Here is a 20,224-nt window from a genome sequence, read left to right as displayed (position 1 = left end):
TATAAATAGGATCATTAGAGAGGGAGGAGGCATCTTCCCCTTCCTGAAAATTACACCCCCTCCCTTGCCTCTTGCCTCCATCTTCTCTTCTCCCTTTCTTCGTTTTTCGATCTTGATCGATTTCTTCTCTTAATCTATTTCTCATTCTTCTTCCTCTTCTTAATCTTCATTTCATCAATCTTCTAAACCTGTTCTTCATCAGTCTTTCTTGCCTACATCATCGGGGAGGAGTTTGGTTTTCAGCCGGGAAGCACCACAACCCCATCGTCGGTGCAAACCGTTTGGTTTGCTCTTCTCTACTCTTACTTTCTCTTTTCTTTTTACGTATATTGTATTGCATCTCATTGGTTCATGATTTTATTATTGTTTTATTTGCATCTTGCATATAGATATGCATAGCATAACATTCTTTTATCTGAAAATAAAAATAAAAATAAAAATTAGAAAATAAAAAGAAACAAAAATATGTGTCATTTTTATAGATTAATCGATCTCTTGATTTTTGAACAATGTTTTCTTGATTTAGGCAAATCGGTAGTTTAAAATAAATTTCAGATTTTGTTTATTGCTTTCTCTATAAGTTTTAGATCAGTTGTAGATTGGATTTAGTTTAATATAAGCTGCAGCCCGTTTTTATGCAATTTTTGTTTTTAGATCACGCAAATAGTTTTTTTGTGATTAGCCGATTATTTTATTGTTTTTGTTTTTTTGAAATCCAATTTTTTTCATTAAGCAATGTTGTTTATTTTTGTTTAAAGTTAGCATTAGATTAGTTGATTTAGTGTAAATTTCAGTTCCAGCATTTTTGAGTTTGGCATTTAGATTAGAAATTAGTTTTTAATTGCTTAGATGATTAGCCAAGTTCTTGGTTTTTAATTGTTTAGAATAACCAGACGTTAGTTTATGTTATTGTTAGCCGGAATAATAGCCTACTTCATGTTGGTAACTCCTTATGTTGCTGTTCGTTGTGAGTATTAGTTCTTGTTAGAATAGCATAGTTTAATCAGTTAGATCAATAGTCAAGTTTGTGTTATTTCTTTATTCCTCCATTCAGCCGAATAGTGCAGTTTTAATGTTCTTTAGTTTAGTTTAATGTTAATTGTTTTCTTTAGTAGTTAATTAGAATGGTAGCATAGGTTATTATCTTTATTAGACCTGAAGTCGTACAACACATTGGTTATTGCTGATTGGTTTAATTGTTAGGTTTAATTAATTATCATGATTTAGTTAACATTATTCCTTGTCTTGTTACTTATTGATTAGCTAATTAATTTTATGCATTAGTTAGTTCTTGTTAACCTTTATTATTCTTTCATGTTAGATTAGTGATCAGTATTCATATTCAACTGATCCCTTTCTTAATTTTAGTCACTTAGTTTCTTGTTCTTTTTGTTGCATTGTTAGATAGGATGTTACATGAATTAGTTTCTTGATTATTAGTTAGGTTGTTTTACTATTTTGTCATTTAGTGTTAGTTATTATTAGTTATTTCATAATTAGTCATGTTAATTGTTAGTTCATGTTATTAATTCATGTTCTTGTGATTTTTCATCATATTTCTTGTTGATTTCTTGTAGATTTTTCGTTTCTGCTTCGTGTTTTATTTTTTTGTTTTGCAGGGAAGCGTTTAGATGTGCGGGAGAAGATATTTCGAGCCCCTGAAGAGCCCTCTGAGGTCTTAAAAAATGTCTCCTAAAGGGACACTCAAACCCTCAGAAGTGCCCTTCAGAGAGCCCCTTAAGAGCTCTTCTGAGGGAGAACATAAATAAGATTCAAGCAAGGCAGATGGACTACTAGAAGACTCAAGCATTGAAGACTTTTTCCCCTTTTCTTTTAGCTTAGGATTTTATTTATTTTATTCATTTAATTTAATTGGGTTGTATAAAGCCTCTTTATTTATTTTGTTTAAGCCATTTGCGTAGGGCCGTACTCTTTTGGTTATTTATTTATTTAATTAATTTTTTCTTTTCTTTGGTAATAAAGAGTAGCATAGTTGTGTGTTTGAATACAAGTATTTTTCGCTCCCTAAGATCGATCCGTACTCCACCACTCGTGCGAGCCGGTTTTTATATTTTTTGTGTTTGACTTTCAATTGATTTTTATATAAAATATCGTTTTCAAAACCATTTTCAAAAACTTACACCATGAACCCACATGATTAACAAGTTTCATGATTCTTTAGATTTTTCAGAATTTTCATTACCAATTAAGAAGGTGGCAATGAGCTATGTCACCTGGGTACTGGTACGGGTATGGGTACGAGTGCGGGTATAGAGGGTACAACACGACAATTCCAAAAAATATGGGTATGGGGACACAACTAAATATATACTAAAAAATATATATTATATAACTAAAACATATCTTATATATCTAACATAACCTTATATATCTAAAATATATACTGAAAATATATATATTATTTATAAAAAATATATAATATATATTATATATTAAAATACATAATATAATATAAAACACGACAAATGCCGTATCGAGGTCGATACATAATATAATATAGGACAGGGCAAAATCTGTGTCTATGTACCAGGGTACCCGTGTCGACACGAGTATGATACCTAAGTGCCCTGTCCCGGTTACATAGGCAATGAGTATTCTCTTAGAAAAGGTTATGTTTGCCTTTGGTTAGGGAAAAGTAGAGAAGTTGATCTCATAACATTTTCCTTTCCCACTTCACCCAAACAAGCAAATGGTAAGCCCGTTGTGACTCTTGTGAGAATACTCACTTGTGCTCAATCGCACCCTAGATGCAATTCGGAGTTCTCATTCATTGCCTTTCTGACTACCTAGCTTGCTGCTTACCTAATGTAGGCTGTGTAAACTTTGTGATTTTTCAGTTCATTCAGAAGGAAAATATAAAAGAGAAACCAATGGCAGTGGGATCATATCTTTTCTCAAAATGAATCGATGAACAATGCTAGAAGGGAAAATAGCTTACAAATCAGTCATGTTTGTCAACTTTGCCAAAGCTTGTGGCAGTTCTCCTGTAAAGTTATTTGAAGAGAGGTGTCTGCATTCAAATTTAACCACTAAAAATGATTAAAAATGATGGCGAAGTATAAGGCCGAAGAAAATTATGAAATGGAATATGTTATTAGTAATCTTACAGTCTCTCCAAATTGGTCAAGTTTCCAATATGTAGGGGAATTTCTCCAGAAAACTGGTTCCCTTCAAGTGATCTGCGGTTTCAATTGCTTAGCATATATCAAGCCAAGTGGAGATGAGTATATTGCACAATCAATTTCATCAGAATCTTGGAAGAACTTTAAACTTACATATTCTTAAGGGTGATGACGTCTCCAAGTTCCCTTGGAATGGGACCTGATAAGCGGTTCCCCATGAGAGACCTGGAAAATTTTTAAAAATTAAAATGTTAATTATGACAACAGAAAACAAAACAGGGTAGCAAAACAAAATTAGTTTATATGGATTTTACTGTCCACAATAAACAAAAATCATCACAGAGTAAATGGTCTCCAAAAAATCATGAGAATTCAGAACAATTGTATTTTTATGAACAAAGGCTGAAAGAACTATACATTGGTGAGTTGGTGTACATCACTGTACTAGTTTGCAACTGAAACAAAGCACATACATACCAGGAGAATATAAAGTGGATAATCTAACATGTAAAATCTCAACCTTGGGCCCCACAATGCATGCTCACTAAATGCTTTTCCTCTTTCAGGTTGATGAATGATAAACAAAGTTTTGATGGAAGATTTCTCTACAAAATTTTCTGACAAAAAGAATAACTTTTTACCTTTTATCTGTTGCTTGAAAAAGGTTGCTCGCGTCTATTTTTTTAGCAATGCATAGTGAGATGTTAATTAGTTTTAAAAGTCATAGTTATCATGTCATCCTGCCAAGTTTATAAAATTGTGGGCTTCCATGGAGTGGTTGAAAATTTAGTGTTTTGCAGGTTATGGGGTCATTGAGCGTTTGAGCTCTTATCTTTTTACTTATTTTGGCCCCTTAAGTGTAAATGTCACGCATCACCAGAGAGATAGGAGGAGGCTGCAACAATTCTTCACTCACACCCTTTGTGGGCAGTGGGTTCCTTTTAATATATGTTACATGTACAATAATGCCCCTAAGCTAGTGTAGGGGATCCTTATACAAGAGGGGCAAAACAAGAAACAAAAGATACATGAATATCAAATATAAAGGCACCTTACATAAGTCATGCCAGTCTAGATCCATATTTGGATCTGAATTTAGACCCAAAGTGTCATGTCTCAATAGCCTCCCTCAAATTGTGTATAGTAAGAACTATAGACAACTCGCTTTTCAAATACCAAAATCTCTACTTACTTGGCCCTTTTGTGAACAGATCTGTCACTTGATCTTGAATCTCAACAAACTGAGTTCTAATCTCTCAACTTTTGATCTTACTTCTGATAAAGTGTTGATCTATTTTAATATGTTTGGTCCTTCCATGCTTAATGGGATTAAGTGAGATCTTTATCACATTTTGATTATCACAAAATAATATGAAAGATGACGTATGCAAAAAAAAGATCTTGGCTTCAAATAAAGAAAATTATTTATCTGTTTTAAGTAAGAAAATTAGAAGTAGTCAATTTTTCTAAAACTATCTAGTTAAGAAAGCTAGCTGATACTACGGAAGAAGAAGGAGAAAAATCCATAGCAAAAGAATAACAAACGAAAGAACGATGATCTTGGCCTTAAACTCTCATTTTTCCTTAATTTCACCACACATATTTACCTCTCAAAACATGGTATGACTTGATATTATATGAATAGAAGACTCTCGCTCTCTTCAAAGCAAAAAATTTTAGTGTATGAAAACAAGAGTGTTTGAAATCTACCTCTTAAATTGTCTTACTTTAGAAAGGAAATCTTTTTTCATTTGGATAGCAACGGAAAGGTGATGTACACTTAACTTCTCCTACCAGACAAGAGGAGACCCCGTTGGTGCTGATATGTAACATTAATAAGACAAAAATTACACCATTTTTCTAGATTTTAAGCTATTGTAATACTTTACACCTTTATCAATTTCAAAACCATTTACGAGACATGTTTGAGTAAGCCACGTTAAACAGAATCCTATATATATATATACATATATATATATATATATATATATATATATATATATATATATATATATATATATATATATATATATATATATATATATATATCCACCAATTAACCACCCTTTCAGGTTCATCTTCAATGTCTTACTCATTTCAATATCGATCGCCTCCAGCCTTTGTGTTGTAGAATCTTAAGGCTATGCTTGAGAGTCTTTCAATGGGATTGAAACATGGTTTGAATGTGTTTGCCAAAATATGGTTTTGCCAATGTGTGATGTTGAGAGATGAAGTTGTCAAAAAATTCCTCTCGTGAAAGGTGTTGAAATATAGTGTTGGGCTTGCCAACACCAGTCTCAATGCATTGTTTCAGCAATGCCACTACTCTCAAACAGCAAAACACAACAGAACTGCCGATCCAAGGCTCCCAAACATAGCCTAAATATTTTTTTATTTTTATTTATTTTTTTACTTCGAGTCACTGTCTTGCGATAGGAGGATCAACAAAAACAAGTAACAAATTGAAGAGCAATAAGTAAAAGAGAGCAATAAAGTGACTTACAAATTGACAACACTGAGGGTGCTCCATTCCTTAGGTATTGTTCCATACAGGTAATTGCGAGTGACGTCACTATCAGCAAGAGTAAACAAAATAAAAGAAATGAATATAAAATATATAAAAGAATTATGCTACATGACTACACGATATATTCAGGGAAGAAAAAGATGGTACTCATCAATCATCAAAGATGAGAGAAATGTGTTACAATTGACCAAGGAATGGCAGCTTGGTTAGTTCCTTTGGGAGTGTTCCTGGGAGGCCTTGACCCTTGAGCACTCTGCAGTCACCCAAAAGTATCTGAGTCACATACTACTATATAAAAGTAGCTGTAGCAGCAGCAGCAGTATATATATATATATATATTATTTGGTAATATTGAAGGCATGAAACTATTGAGTAGAAACAATCATAACTTTCTTTTAACATTTTTAGATTTTTATTATAGATATTGGACCTTATGAATGTGATCTATAAAGTTTGTTTAGTAGAAAATGAGTTTTGAATTATGTGATTGTGACATTTAGAGGTTTTCTTAAGGGCTTAAAAAAATTAACAACACATAATGCATTAAAATTTCATGATTCAAAACTTATATTTTTAAATCAAAATAACAGAATCCAAGGTTTGATCCTAAACAAAAAAAACTATGCTAGACACATGTGGTCAGATTGAATCGATAAAGCTTTAATCTATGATTTTCATCTCAATAATTTTGTTCCTTCAATAACGCCCGCGCGGGCGCGCACACACACACACACACACACACACACACACATATATATATATATATATAGAGAGAGAGAGAGAGAGAGATTACATGCTGGTAACATGACAGTAACTGGTCCCATTTTGCGTCACATTTCCAGTGCAATTACACGTAATAGCATTCTCAGATCCCTTGGGGGCGTCAGGGTTAGCCCACCCGGCGTCTCCACTGCAAGGGTGAACGTTGAAGTTCCAATCGGTCTTGCCCAGGGCCTTTGCTATTTGCTTCAGAGCACTCACTGCACCCATTGCCATTCATCTTCATTTATGTAACAGTTATCCCAACAAATTAAAATCCATCAAGGTTTAAGCCGATGCCACCAATTTCGGTTTTAATTTGGGGTTTTCTCAGCAAGGGAAATTCTTGCAATATTTTATTATTATTTTTAAAATCACATTAATATCGTTATAAAATTGAGATATTTCAATATAGACACTATAAAATTATAAATATCATGTTACTCTCGGTATTTTGATCTTTTGAAATATGACGACAAAAATTGGCAAGATTTTCATGGGTATTTACAAATTGTTTTTTTATTTTTTTATGACAAAGGTGGCCTCGTTGAGAACGAGGGTCACTTAATGGGTCCGCCCCACTGCGAGGTAAACCTCGTGACACCCAAGGCCTTACGCCACTCGCACACTCGGTAGGAGTTGAACCTAGGACGAAGGGGTCAGAACCTTCTTCCTGGTCCCACTGCCACTCGGGCCACCCGGGTGGGTGTTATGAGTATCTAAACATAATTCTATCTGAGCAGAAGCAATTCATACCTAGCTAGACTTACTTCTATCTAAGCTGCGTTAAGAAATTCCTCTCCCAAATTTTATTAGGTACCTTCTGTAGCACACGAAAAATGTTTATACATGCTCTTCAAACAAAGGCATCTGTGTTTATTCTCTATACGTAACGGCCATAACCACATCCAAACACAGCTGAGAGCCTAACCGTGTCTCTCCACTTAAAAATAAATTCATGTAGGTTGGGCTGGTACCTGAGGATGTGTTTGACTGCTTGTCCAAGCTTGGACAAAATACACTGTCCACCACCGACAGGATAGTGTCCTTGTCTAAGACACACTGTTACGACACCCCCAAATGTGTATATATATATATATATATATATATATATATATATATATATATATATATATATATATATATATATATATATATATAGGGTAACTAAAATGTATAAACTTGTCAAATATGTAAAATGCTATGCACTGATATTTTCATAGGTCTTTTTATTTTTCTTTCTAAAATTTCACCGTATGGATGCAATCTAGATGCATGGTTTTTATAAAAACATGGTTTTTATAAAAACAGACTCTTAGATCATCCGATTACGATGTATAAAAAGATCTTTTAAGGCTTGAAAATCAATGACTCAGATTTTTTGTAAATATGCAAGCATAAAAAATCACTTTTCCTGGTCTGATTATGATGAACCAATAGTCATTTTCAAGCAAATGAACAAGTGCCGGGTCAGATTTATAAAAAACCCTATGAAAATCTCTGTTCATTTACATATTTTACTAGGTTATATATATAGAATCACTAGAATATGAGAACTGAAAATATGGGCATTTTCAACACTTTTTTTGCAAATCCAAACATTGTGGATGTGCTTGGCATGATGAATTTGCTAAGAATCAACCATTAGATCATGTATTTTTGAAGAAAAATATGATTTTTGAATTCTTGAATATTTATGAAGAATATGAGCCATTAATTTTAAAGCCTTAAAAAATCTCATTTATGCATCAAATGGAATGATTCAAGAGTGTGTTCTTATGAAACCAAGCATGTAAATCATGTATATATGATTAGATTCAAGAGAAAAGAACAAAAAGTTCATAAAAATTGTGGTTCACACATTAGTTCTCATATTTCTAGTTCTCATATTCTAGTGACTATATATATAGAACCACTAGAATATGAGAACTAAAAATAGGGGCATTTTCATCCCTTTTTGGGCAAATCCAACTAAGTGGATGTGCTCGGCATGATGAATTTGCTAGGAATCAACCATTGGATCATGTATTTTCGATGAAAAAAATATGATTGTTGAATCCTTGAATGTTTATGAAGAATAAGAGCCATTGATTTTAAAGCTTCAAAAAATCTCATTTATGCAACAAAATCTGATGATTCAAGGGCACGTTCTTATGAAACCAAGCTTTTAGATTACATCCATACTGTTAGATTCAAGAGAAAAGAACAAAAATTCATAAAAAATCGTGGCTCACATTAGTTCTCATATTCTAGTGACTCATATATATATTTTCTTTTTTTAAACCCCCCACCACTACCGTCCTGTGGAGAACAGCACATCTGCAGTTTGAATGTGCCAGCGTCCCGCGGTCCTCTCATGACTGTGACTTGGCCAGGTTGTCAATGGATCCGATCTATGTTAAGTACATTACCCTACTTGAATCTAAATAATTGGATGTGCTCCAAAAACAAGAACATAAAAACTAATAAATTGACTAGGGGTGCATGTGGACCAGATTAGATTACAGTGATTTCTTTGCAGATCTGGATCTGAATCTGAAATGCAAACAATATATCTGTAGCCAAATCTAGATATCATGAGGTAAGGTTGAATGGAAATCCAAAATACATGTAGTAATACTGGGTTTAGAAGAAAAAAGAATAAAACCAAGCTATTTACATGTAAAAAACACTATAGGATTGGATTTTGATCCACCTATGAAACGTATTGAACTTAGAGCACAGATTTGAGTCCGATCCAGATCCAAAAGTAATCCAATTTAACATATCCGGATGATTCAAATGTGCATGCACATTTGGAAGTAACATGTGTCTGACCATAACCGATTGGTTTGCAGCCATGAAATATGTCCCCATATCTAATCGGTTCAGACTTATGAGATGTGAATGAGTAATACGACGGGTTTGATTTTCAAATTTGTACCACCATGGTAGTTACCCGTGTTCAGCGGGGTCCTGTATCAAGCTGAAGACCCAGGATCAAATCTCATTGGCCCATGGCTGCTGCTGTTGCTTTAACACGGTTGGGGGCACGTAAGGCTGGGTGATCATGTCTTAAACCCAGAGTTTAACCTTGCAGGAAGGTGGGCCCATTAAGTGGCCGGGTTCTAGTTGAGGGTTCCTTAGTCATAAAAAAAAAAGATTAATTTTCAAATTTCTAAGCTGGATCTGGGTTTGACCTGAATTCCTGTTAAGATCCATAATTTTTTCAATGTAAATTGGTTTGCTTATTTGTGTTCTGACTCAAGTTTGATTCAGACCAAGTCAAGCCTCGTCCACACCAGGCTAGGCCGAGCTATACCAAACAGCTGACAAGAAGGCCATCCGGTCAGCACCTTGAGGGCTGATCAGACCACCCATTGCATACAACCGATCATCTGCTCTATTCAATCCCCACCTCACAACCCACATGGGAAACTGTGAGAGTGTGACCCACATACTGGGCGGGCCGTGATTTGGTGCGCACTTCCATGAAATGGTGTTTTACTGTTCCAACTCCTTACTACGGTGAGAACAGGACTGGGGTGCTCTTAAAAAAAAATAAATTCCAATGCTCTCATTCCATCTCCTCTATCTCACTCTCTCTTCTTCTTTTTTTCTTTCCCCTTTGTCTCTCATCTTATTGGTTCTTTCATTTGTCTTTCTTGTTCTTCATTGTTCTTATTTTTTTTCATTCTTTTCTTTGTTCTTTGTTTTTTTTCTTTTAGGGCTTTGATTAGTTTTTTTATCAATTAGGTTTTTTCTTTTCATTAAGTTTTTATTTTTATTTTTATTGATTATAAATTTTTTTATTTTCATTGATTAGGGCTTTGAATCAAATTTCTTAAATTAGAGTTTTTTGTAGTTAATTTGATTAAGGTATTTTATTTGATTTTCTTTGATTGGGGCTTTGAATCAAATTTTTTAAATTAAGGCTTTTATAGTTAATTTGATTAGGGTTTTCTTTGATTTGATTAGAGTTTTTGTTTGGATTTTCTATGATTAGGGTTTTGAATCAATTTTTTTTTAATTAAGACTTTTTATAATTAATTTGACTAAGGATTTTCTTGTATTAATTAGGGTTGTTTTTCTATTTTCTTCTATTAAGGTTTGAATTAGAGTTTTCCTTTAATTTTATGGTTTATTTTTCTTATAATTTAGGATTTTTTGGTTTATTAATGATTTATTTTCTTAAATTTTAAAGTTTTATGATTTAATAGGGTTTGATAATATGATTTTAGGGTTTGATATTTTTTCCATAAACTTTCCTAATTAGATGTAATATGATATTGTATATAAAAAATATCAATTCTTATTTTTTCCCAAATTACTCAAATTTGAATCTAATTTGACATCCATATCCAAGTCTAAAATCTATGATAAACATATTAAAACAGGCACATGGTTGGATGGACTGATCGAATCGTGCAATCTAAAATGAAGTTATATGACTCATCATGCTGCCTGTATAGAGTAAAACAAATATTGGACGAACATAACTTTTTGTACAGTCGAATCAAACGTTGAACTTAGTAATGTTCCTTCCATCCAAGCTTTTACGAGACATCAAACATACCCTTATAGAACGTTTGATTGCACAGACCACCATATCCACCTTTCGTGCAATGTGCAGGGGCCGTGTGCCCAGGCAAACACAAGGCGTGTCAACAAGCGGGACACCCCGTCCCATGCATATAGTTGTGACGGGGGGAGTTCTGCCACGGTATCCCCTTAGAACAGGGGTGGATACAGCATCCTTGGCAACTTTGAAAAAAACAAAAAGAAAGATCAAAAAATTGTCATTGGGCATCCTTATCCAGGGCTGTCTGCAAACAAAGACAGGACATGGTATCCTTGTCCTCCCCTGTCCGTGAATCAAACACCCCCAAATGCAAAGGCAAAACTTAAAACACCCAGCAAAGAAAGATATCCCTGGGGTGAGGGAGGGAAAGCCCTTGTGCCACAACAACGACTGTAAGTACGTCTGGCAGAGCCAGCGTGACCAAGTCTATAGTAAAAAAAAAACAAAAGAGCCCGCTGTTATTAACTACGGGAAGAAGGACATAAAAAAGGAAGAACGAGGTTGCGTGGGTGCTTACCTTCATCTGGATGCAAACGCTGGGCAGTTTGTGCCAAACAGGGATGGGCGGCAAGCAAGGCTACGCAGGCCAAGGCGAAGGCGAAGGCGAGGAAGAGGGTAGGGCTTCGGCGATCCTCCCCGCTATTCATGATCAATAATTTCTTTCTCCTTATCATCATCATCACTGATTGTTGTTTACCTTTAGCTGGATTTTGCATCTCCCGTAATAAAGGTCTTGCGGCCAAAGAAGGTGTTAGGATTTTTCCTGCCTACCACTCCTTCAAAAGGTTCACTCGAGAAATTGAAGTACCCAAAGACAGCAGACCCCTTTGAATTAAAGAGAAAGAGAGAGATGGGAAGACTGTCCGACTAATTTACGTGGACTAAAACCAACCGATGCAACCGCATTAATCATGGTCTTTTAATTCAATTGAAAATGGGACCCACACCCTTAGTCAGGCAGTCGGTAAAACGAGTTTGATGACCTTTTGACACTTTCACTGGTCTCCTCCTCCTATCATATCATGCCAGGTGTTGCTTTCCGTACAGCGAGGCCCGCGAAGTTTGTAAACAGGTCTGAGGATTGAAGTTGACGTGTAGGGGTTATGCTGGATTGCGTTTTGAAAAGTGAAAATAAATCACTCATGGAATTCAAAATCAATCTCATGTGATTGCAATTCTCATGTTTGCTTAACTTGAGAAATTAAATCTCAAGAAAACATATACAGAGAGATGTTGGGGTGCACATTTTAACCTCAACGTTCACATTTTTACTGTGATTTGATTTGAAATCATACGTTTAATATAAATGTAAGATTTCAAATCTTACAGTTGAAAAAAAAGCCAAATCATATAAATGTTTAATCCATTTTTATTTATTTTTTTTTGTTTGGTTGAGCATGAGATTTGAGGCCCTGTGAGAATCACTCGAATGAAAGAGTTATTCTCATGTGATCCAACAAACGTGTCCTTATTACCCTTGAAGTTTGCATTTTTACAGGTGCGTTTGGTGAGGTAAGGGTAGACTCGCAAGTAATTGCTCAAGTTGACTGGAGACATAACCACAGAGGCAGCGGCATGGGTCCAACAGCCAAACGATGCCTCACCTTGTGTGCCATTTTGGCATTTGTTAGGTTTGTGTGTGTGAGTGAATTGAACAACAATCACTGAATATGTTCAGTTTCAAGGACAAGTGCTAATGTATTCAGCTCATGGGTTTCATACAAATCCAAGCCTCTCTTCGGATCACCATTCTTAAAAGAGTCACAAATGTTTCACCTTTGTTTATTTTTTACTAGAATAACGTCCATCCTTACGAGTTCCAAATTTTTCATGACTACGGGTGTTAATGTGTCGGGTTTATCCGAACCCGACCCGTTCCAAACCCTATAGGGTCCGGGAATGGTGATAAATAAGAAAGATCCGATTAAAACTCGGGTCTAGACTTGAAGGTCCGATTAATTACATGGATCCAGGTATAGTCTGTGAAATTTTATATGAGATCCGGGCTCAACCCAAGTTCTGATTAAGACCATCAATTTTTCAATGTAAAAATGATAAAAAATATTGTTTTTCCGAGTATGGCCCGGGTCTGGTTCGTGTAGTTCTTATTGGGTTCAGATATAATTTCTCTTATGGTGGGTCTCATTATACTTGGGTCCGAACCCGATACTAACCCAAAAATCAGGACCAGGTCTGGTTTCACCTGGGTCAGAACCAAACCCGATCCTTTGACACCCCTACTCATGACACATAGAGGAGTTCTATACATGCTGGTAACTATCGAGGATATGCAGTGCTTCAAGTTAAGGAACATATGAACACAGTTGCTTCAACACATGAATATTGAATGATCACAAATGAAAAGTGATTTGTGGATGGCAAAAATACAGAACTAAAAAACAGGCTGATTTCAGACACGGACCACTCTTGAAATGATTCAAGATGGTCCTCTCTCTCTCTCTTAAAAAAAATCAAGTGAATTGTAAGATGTATATTCATAATGACGATTAAGAAATGGAATCAGAGCACAATTCAACCACTATTGAAAGAAAAAAAGAAAGAAGATTGTTACCATGTTGATGGTTTTGCCAAGGGATTTAGTGTAACACCCCGACCAGAGACCTCTCGAGTTCGGGTTCGTGAGTATTACTCCTCAAAGGGAAGAGTACAAAGTGAGTAAAGTGGAAACATGACAAAGTTTTTTTCTAAATTCACATCATAGTATCATAACTCAAAACATTTTCAAGATACATCATTGGTTCATATAATAAGTTTAACAAAATAAAAATATAAAATAACGTCTCATCTCCATTAACCGCTTAAGGACACCTGTTGGAACCATGGTGACTCTCATATGTCTCTAGTCAATTACCTGGAACCTATAATTGTAATTATTAAAAAAAGATGAGTCTACAACTTAGTAAGTAATATTTATAAACAACTAAGACTTTAACTTACAACTGTAGTAGATTATAAACTTTTAGCCTTAGTTTAGTTTTTCACACTACATAAAACACATGTTTGTTTCTTTTAAATATCCTAATTTAATCCTCTCAAAATTCATAAGCTAGCATCCTTTCGATGTTGACTACGGTACTAAATTGACTAAATTCATAAGCTAGAATCGTGAGAATAAATGAGTTATTCTCATGTGGTCCAACAAACGTGTCCTTAGAACCCTTGAAGTTTGCATTTTTACATGTGTGTTTGGTGAGGTAAGGGTAGACTCATAAATAATTGCTCAAGTTGATTGAAGATATAACCATAAAGGCAGAGGCATGGGTCCAACAACCAAGCGATGCTTCACCTTGTGTGTTATTTTGGCATTTGTTATGTTTGTGTGTGTGCGTGAATTGAACAACAATCACTGAATATGTTCAGTTTCAAGGACAAGTTATAATGTATTAATCTCATGGGTTTCATAGAACCATACATCAGATTTTGCATTCAGCATTCATTGTATTTCCCCTTTCTGCATATGTATTACAGCATCATTCGTGAAATTCCTGTACAACATCGTTTATTTTTTTCTCTGTTTCATCTTTTTACCTGCATTGTGTTGCGTTTCATTGCATTGTGTTCTGTTGTATTTCTTTGTTTCATCATCTGCATTGTGTTTTGATTTCATCATCTGCATCATTTTGTTCATCATCATCTGCTGTGTTTTTTATTTTTGCATCCGTGTGAAGTTTGATTTTTATTTTCCTTTGTTGATTTTCATTTGTGTTTCACTGTTTTGATTTTCATTTTCTTCTTTCATTTCCTGTAGTTGCTAATTTTTATCTGCATTTCACTGTTTCTCACTTGCGCATTTACACTTCACATATTTTACATGTTCCTAATTTTCCCTTTTCAAGCATCTTGCATTTTAGTTTTGGGTTTTCTTTTTATTTCATGAATTTGCATATCACATTTCATTCTGCACTTTGTTTTGTTATTTACGCATTCATTTCATTGCAATTTCAATTTCACAATTTAGTGTTAGTCGTCTTGTGTTGTTGTTGTGTGTTTGTATTTTGCAGAAAAGTGTGAAGACGAGTAAGCGAGCAAGACTTTCAAGCATGCTTTTGATGCGCGACACGAGGATGCGAGCGCAGAAGATTTTTTTTTTAGATTAGGAGTTTTAATTTCTATTTAATTTTGGGATTTGTAATAAAATCATTTTAAACCCTCTGCGTAGGGTCACATTGATGTAATAGTTAAATAGTTTCTTTTTTGTATTTTTTTTTTACAATAAAGTATAATGTAGTTTGTATGTTTGAATACAAAGTATTCCCCGTTCCCTGAGATCGACTTGAATTCCACCACTCGTGTGAGCCGGTTTATTTTTGGTGTCCGACTTTCACGTTGTTTTTACATAAAAATATCATTTTTAAAATTGTTTCACAAATTTGACACCAAAGGTGAGCAGGATACATGGCATACACGAGTTCACGTTTCTGAGGAGTACCGTTGAGACTTGAACACTTGGACAATTTCTCATGTGAAGAGTCTTTGGTACGTGGGAGACTCAGTGCAATCTTGAGTTTTCCATTCTTGGACTCTTTCATGGATAAGGCTTTTTGATTCATGTGGACTTATTGAGTCTTCTTGATTACTTCTTAAACCTTCTTAGTGCCCGTTCCAAACCCGGTTATTAGATTTGGGTATAATATTCTAACAATAACTTGTGTACTAGGTATAACTGAGTTAGATAAGAATTCATAATGCAAGGCTAGCATCTGAACAGAGAACACACAAATCTCTATTGCATTCAGCGATTTTGTGTGTGAAATACAAATACAAAAAATCGGTACATGTAAAACATAAAACACAGAAAATCGCTACTTGCAGTGACGTGTTTTGTGTGGCTGGAGTACTTTGTAAAATACTCGGATCCGGCCGTGAACGACCCGATATTGCAAAAGTTGAATTTGCACAAACGGATGAAATTAGGGATAAGTTGACGTGGAACAGGACAAAAGTGGGCCATGTTTGATTTAGTCCATATTTTGTCCGGCGGTGCGACGTTCCTCAATTAAAAGTGAACGGTACTGCATATTAATGCTCCTCTCGTCACCTTTCTAACGTCATGTTCTTTGATTTGAAATAAATTGCATTTATAATTTTTTAAGGCTCGGTCAGACCCCGTTAGGGAGGGGAGTTTACCCTAGTGGTGATACACAAAGATGGCTCGAGTGATTCTAAGTCAATCACATGACCATTTCATGGATTCCACAGTAGTAGAATGCCATGTGATTGGCTTGTGTTACACAAGGGGGCGTTTGATTGTAGGGACGGATTCCTGCATGACATGGGGCTCAAGCGTCTACGAAAACGTGGGAAATGCAGGACACCGCATCCGGTGCTGACACTGGGCCTGTCCAGTGCTGTTTCAGGTCTCCCCTTGAACAGGCCAGATGGAACGGTGCTGGACACCCTTTCACACAAAAAAAAAAAAGACTCCCAAGGTGGTTTCCCCGAACTTACGTGGTGGTTTTCAGTGCACGATTCCTGAGATGTGAAGTGGATAGCGACATCGCTCTCTCTCTCTCTTGGCCCAAGATTGGCCAAGCCCCCTCAGGTTCCACGATCAAACTTTCCTTAGGAACCATCTGATTTAGCCGAGCTATCTAGGACATGAAAATTACGCCCTCCATCATGCCTAATAGGCTCTTGACGCAGTTGGTCCGAGTTCCCAGGTGACTCCATAGCAGATATTACCAAAGATTTCACCAATTTTTGCTTCGCTTCCAACTCTAGTTACAATGCTTGAAATGAGTTAGCAGTCTTTTTCATATAGAATTTGGACTTTGGTTTGATTTCTACTACTGACTTTTCTCGATTGCTCTTGCAGTCCCTATACCGAATCAAATCTTTACCCACATCCGAGCTCCCATCGTTCAAAGATATGATAAGACGCACAAAAGCATCTCCAAGACAGTCATCAACCACCTCAAGATTCCGGAATGAATGCATATTCTTCTCTTTGGACGCAGGGAATGCACCCATATTCTTACAAGAAAATGACCGTATTATCCTTGTAAAATGGTGCAATTTCAAAAATGCCTTATAATTTACAGAAATCTTTTTCATGATCAAAATTTTGATTCCAACTTTTTTTTAGAATAATTTTATTCTTTGCACAAACAAACCTAATAATGTTTGTGTGATAGATATGTATGCCATCCGAAGGTCTCAACATCTTAGTTAAAAGAAGATTCACATGAATATTTCATGAACTCGACTAAATTCACGCAAAGTATTTGTGAACATGACTAACTTAAATACCAACACACGATATTCACATATGAAATGCATGATCTTCTAATATTCGCAAGCCCGATGCCAATTTTCTAGAATTTAAAAGTTCAAGTTTTTTATGTTCACTCCATACATTTGTGGTAGTTCTGACATCCACACAAAAGTCTTGCGAACCTCCTTTAACTAAAACTCGCTTAAAGTCTGGACGACATATGTCGACAAATGTGTGACCGACCTTCACAAATATCTATTGTGAATGTCTTTACCTTCATATGTTTTTTTTTTTATTTGAGCTTGAAATGTTTTCAATACATATTTTTGGATGTCACAAACTTCACAAAGATACCATGCAAATTTCCTTTAACTAAAAACACAATAAAGTTTAGATGCGACATTCACAAATATATATTATGAATGTCCTTACCTTTGTAGATTTGCATTACACATTTGCGAACGCCACGACCTTCATGTAGATACCATGTGATTTATTTTTGCTTAAAAATTTACATAAAGTCTGGACGTACATCTACAAATATGTGTCTTGACATTTGCAAATATGTGCCCCCCCCCCTACTAATGCAACAACATTATATTTTAACATGTGAATGCTATTTTGCAAATGTTCTTACTTTTACATATTTTTTGATTCATATATAAAGTCATTGGTGATTCTTTTTTGCTTTTTTGTTTCTTGTTAGAATCCTAATCCTTTTTTCTTTAGAACCTAAACCCTTTTTTCTCTTTCCTAGCAGCAATTCTTAGGAATTTCAACTTGCATTTCAGTGAGGTTGTGGTAACTTTTTAGTCAACCTTTATCGTCTTCTAGTCCCTAAAAGCTCATGATGAAAAGTTTCTTGTTGTATTAAGGTTATATATATATTTATTGGCTTTGTATTTGTATTTAGTTGTTGTTCTTGATGATTTATGTTTGTTTGCTTGTGTTTTATTTAATATTTGTTACTAGATTATACGTTTATGGTTGATTTGTTTTGGGGTAATGGGGTTAGGGTTGACTGTGCATAAACATTCAAATGAGGTAATGGGATTAGAGTTGAACTGACTGATTTTTAGTTTAAGATAACAACCATGGTTAGTGTAGGTAGTGTTAATTGGATGTATGAAGGCTATATGAATGAGTTTTGGTTACTTCATTTGATGCATGATATGTTATGTTGGTGTAGGTAGTTAATGACGACATAAAAAGGGGTTAAAGCATACTATCATCTCATTTATGACCATCATTGGAGATTTATAATGATGTCCAAAAATAGCAGTTTTAAGGAATTCATGACTTGGATGTTTCATAAAACTGGATATGTTGAAAAATATCTGAGTTTTTGGTATAGTTTTTTTTGCAAACATCAAAAGCTAAAAAATAACTATACTTACTCTGGCTGATGATGATGTGGATGCTATGTTATATAGTAGTAATGTCTACTTAATTATTTTCATTGTACTATATAACAAAGTTAAAAAAGAAGCAATTGGAAGTAATTTTTAAGAAGTAATTGATGAATAAAATAGCCACCGAAGAAGCAATGCTTTAAACGAGGATAAAAAACATGTGAAGAATGTGAATTTTTCTTAGGCAATATCTATTGAGGGTAATTATGCAACAAACATTTTAGGTTACTCTTTTTAACTATCATTGCTCACGAATGCCTTAAACAAGTAAGAATTCTCGAGGTCAAGTAAGGTTCTCAGGGTAGCTTAACACACAATTTATATTTTATTACTGAGTTTCAAACTTAGCCATCGACTGATATAAAAAATCAACACTATCCATCAGAATATTGAAAATCAATAACCAATGTCGGGATACTATGAAAATCAACAACCATAATGCCACTTTCTTGGCATACCAAAACAATAGATGTGTCTACACACCACCTTCAGGCAAAGTGACAGACTCTCCATAAAACCGTGGACAGAAGAAGAACATCAATATCAGGTTTAGGAGTACAAACAACTTACACGAAGTTTTAGTATCCTCACGGTTTTTTCCAAAACCACAATGTTCAAGATTCCCGCACTGTAGAAAGGACATCAAGGAGACGTAAATTACATTGTTCTTTAATTTTTTTTTATCTTGATATTAATTCATTTCTTTTTAAATTACCACTCACTCATGCAGAATTAATAACATAAGCTCGCAATTCAACATGCGAAGCTCTTCACGAGACTACAACCCATGGCAACATAGAATAGTGCAATAGAACATTAATATCGCGTTTGATTTTTGCAGAGCATAGAACAACTAAAACAAAAAGCATAACATGCTTGGGCTCACACCACCCAGGATGATCCATTTGATCATCGATGCGCTCATATGCAAAAACCATAACAATATGTAACATATGCAATGATGTTAACACGCTTTCAGATGCATAACTATCCATACCAATTGATAAGGTGCATGAGCCATCACAACCTTATGCATGTGTGCACCATCTATGTGCAAGTGTGAACATTCATACACATGTTTTTATGCAATTCTCCTACTTATGACAAATGCACACGTTCACAATATTACGAGAAGCAAAGTGCATGCTTACAACAAAAATTGAAAATCTCATGACGAAGCCAAACCCATTCATTCTAGGTCTGCACATGCATTGATAACAATCTGGAAGTAACATACTACTAAAACATGTCGTGTCAAGCTAGAACATGTGAATAAGGCATTCCCATTTTTAACATGTGTTCAACTCAAAATGTATACCCTTAGTTACATATGAAAAAATTTAGTTACATCACAAAATATATATACACTTTTTTTTGTTTTCCTTGCAAAACAGACAGACCAACACCCATCCGAAGGTCAGCTGGGGCTGACAGGGTGCCACATGGCCCAAATTGGGCCTGAGCACCACCTATCATGTTGTCTGGCAGTCAGCCGAGACCCACTCGGCTGGCTGCCACCCACATGGGTTTTCAAAAGTTCTACTTAACATTTTTTTTAAAAGCAACTTGCTGCTCAGCAGGTCTGCT

At 35.1% G+C, this 20,224-nt stretch overlaps 1 protein-coding gene across 4 annotated transcripts in view; it reads right to left on the bottom strand.

Moving 5' to 3' along the window:
• LOC149814600 (putative LRR receptor-like serine/threonine-protein kinase At1g07650) overlaps positions 1-11,796 on the bottom strand; it is a 32,051-nt gene extending 20,255 nt beyond the window's left edge. For 3 of the 4 annotated variants that reach the window (XM_089988241.1, XM_089988244.1, XM_089988242.1), the window contains exons 1-7: positions 11,508-11,796; positions 6,464-6,650; positions 5,852-5,923; positions 5,647-5,715; positions 3,297-3,368; positions 3,129-3,200; positions 2,960-3,031 (exon numbers count right to left, since the gene is read on the bottom strand). In XM_089988241.1, the coding sequence (XP_089844367.1) occupies positions 2,960-3,031; positions 3,129-3,200; positions 3,297-3,368; positions 5,647-5,715; positions 5,852-5,923; positions 6,464-6,650; positions 11,508-11,706 (743 nt within the window). In that variant the 5' untranslated portion in view covers positions 11,707-11,796. The remainder of the gene's footprint in view (positions 1-2,959; positions 3,032-3,128; positions 3,201-3,296; positions 3,369-5,646; positions 5,716-5,851; positions 5,924-6,463; positions 6,651-11,507) is intronic. The other variant, XM_089988243.1, reaches the window with a different exon arrangement.
• Between the last annotated feature and the right edge of the window lie 8,428 nt (positions 11,797-20,224).

This window comes from Nuphar pumila, chromosome 15 (genome assembly GCF_984573655.1).
Source record: "Nuphar pumila chromosome 15, dmNupPumi1.hap1.1, whole genome shotgun sequence".
Classification (NCBI taxonomy): Eukaryota; Viridiplantae; Streptophyta; class Magnoliopsida; order Nymphaeales; family Nymphaeaceae; genus Nuphar; species Nuphar pumila.
This window is presented reverse-complemented; position numbering and strand designations above follow the sequence as displayed.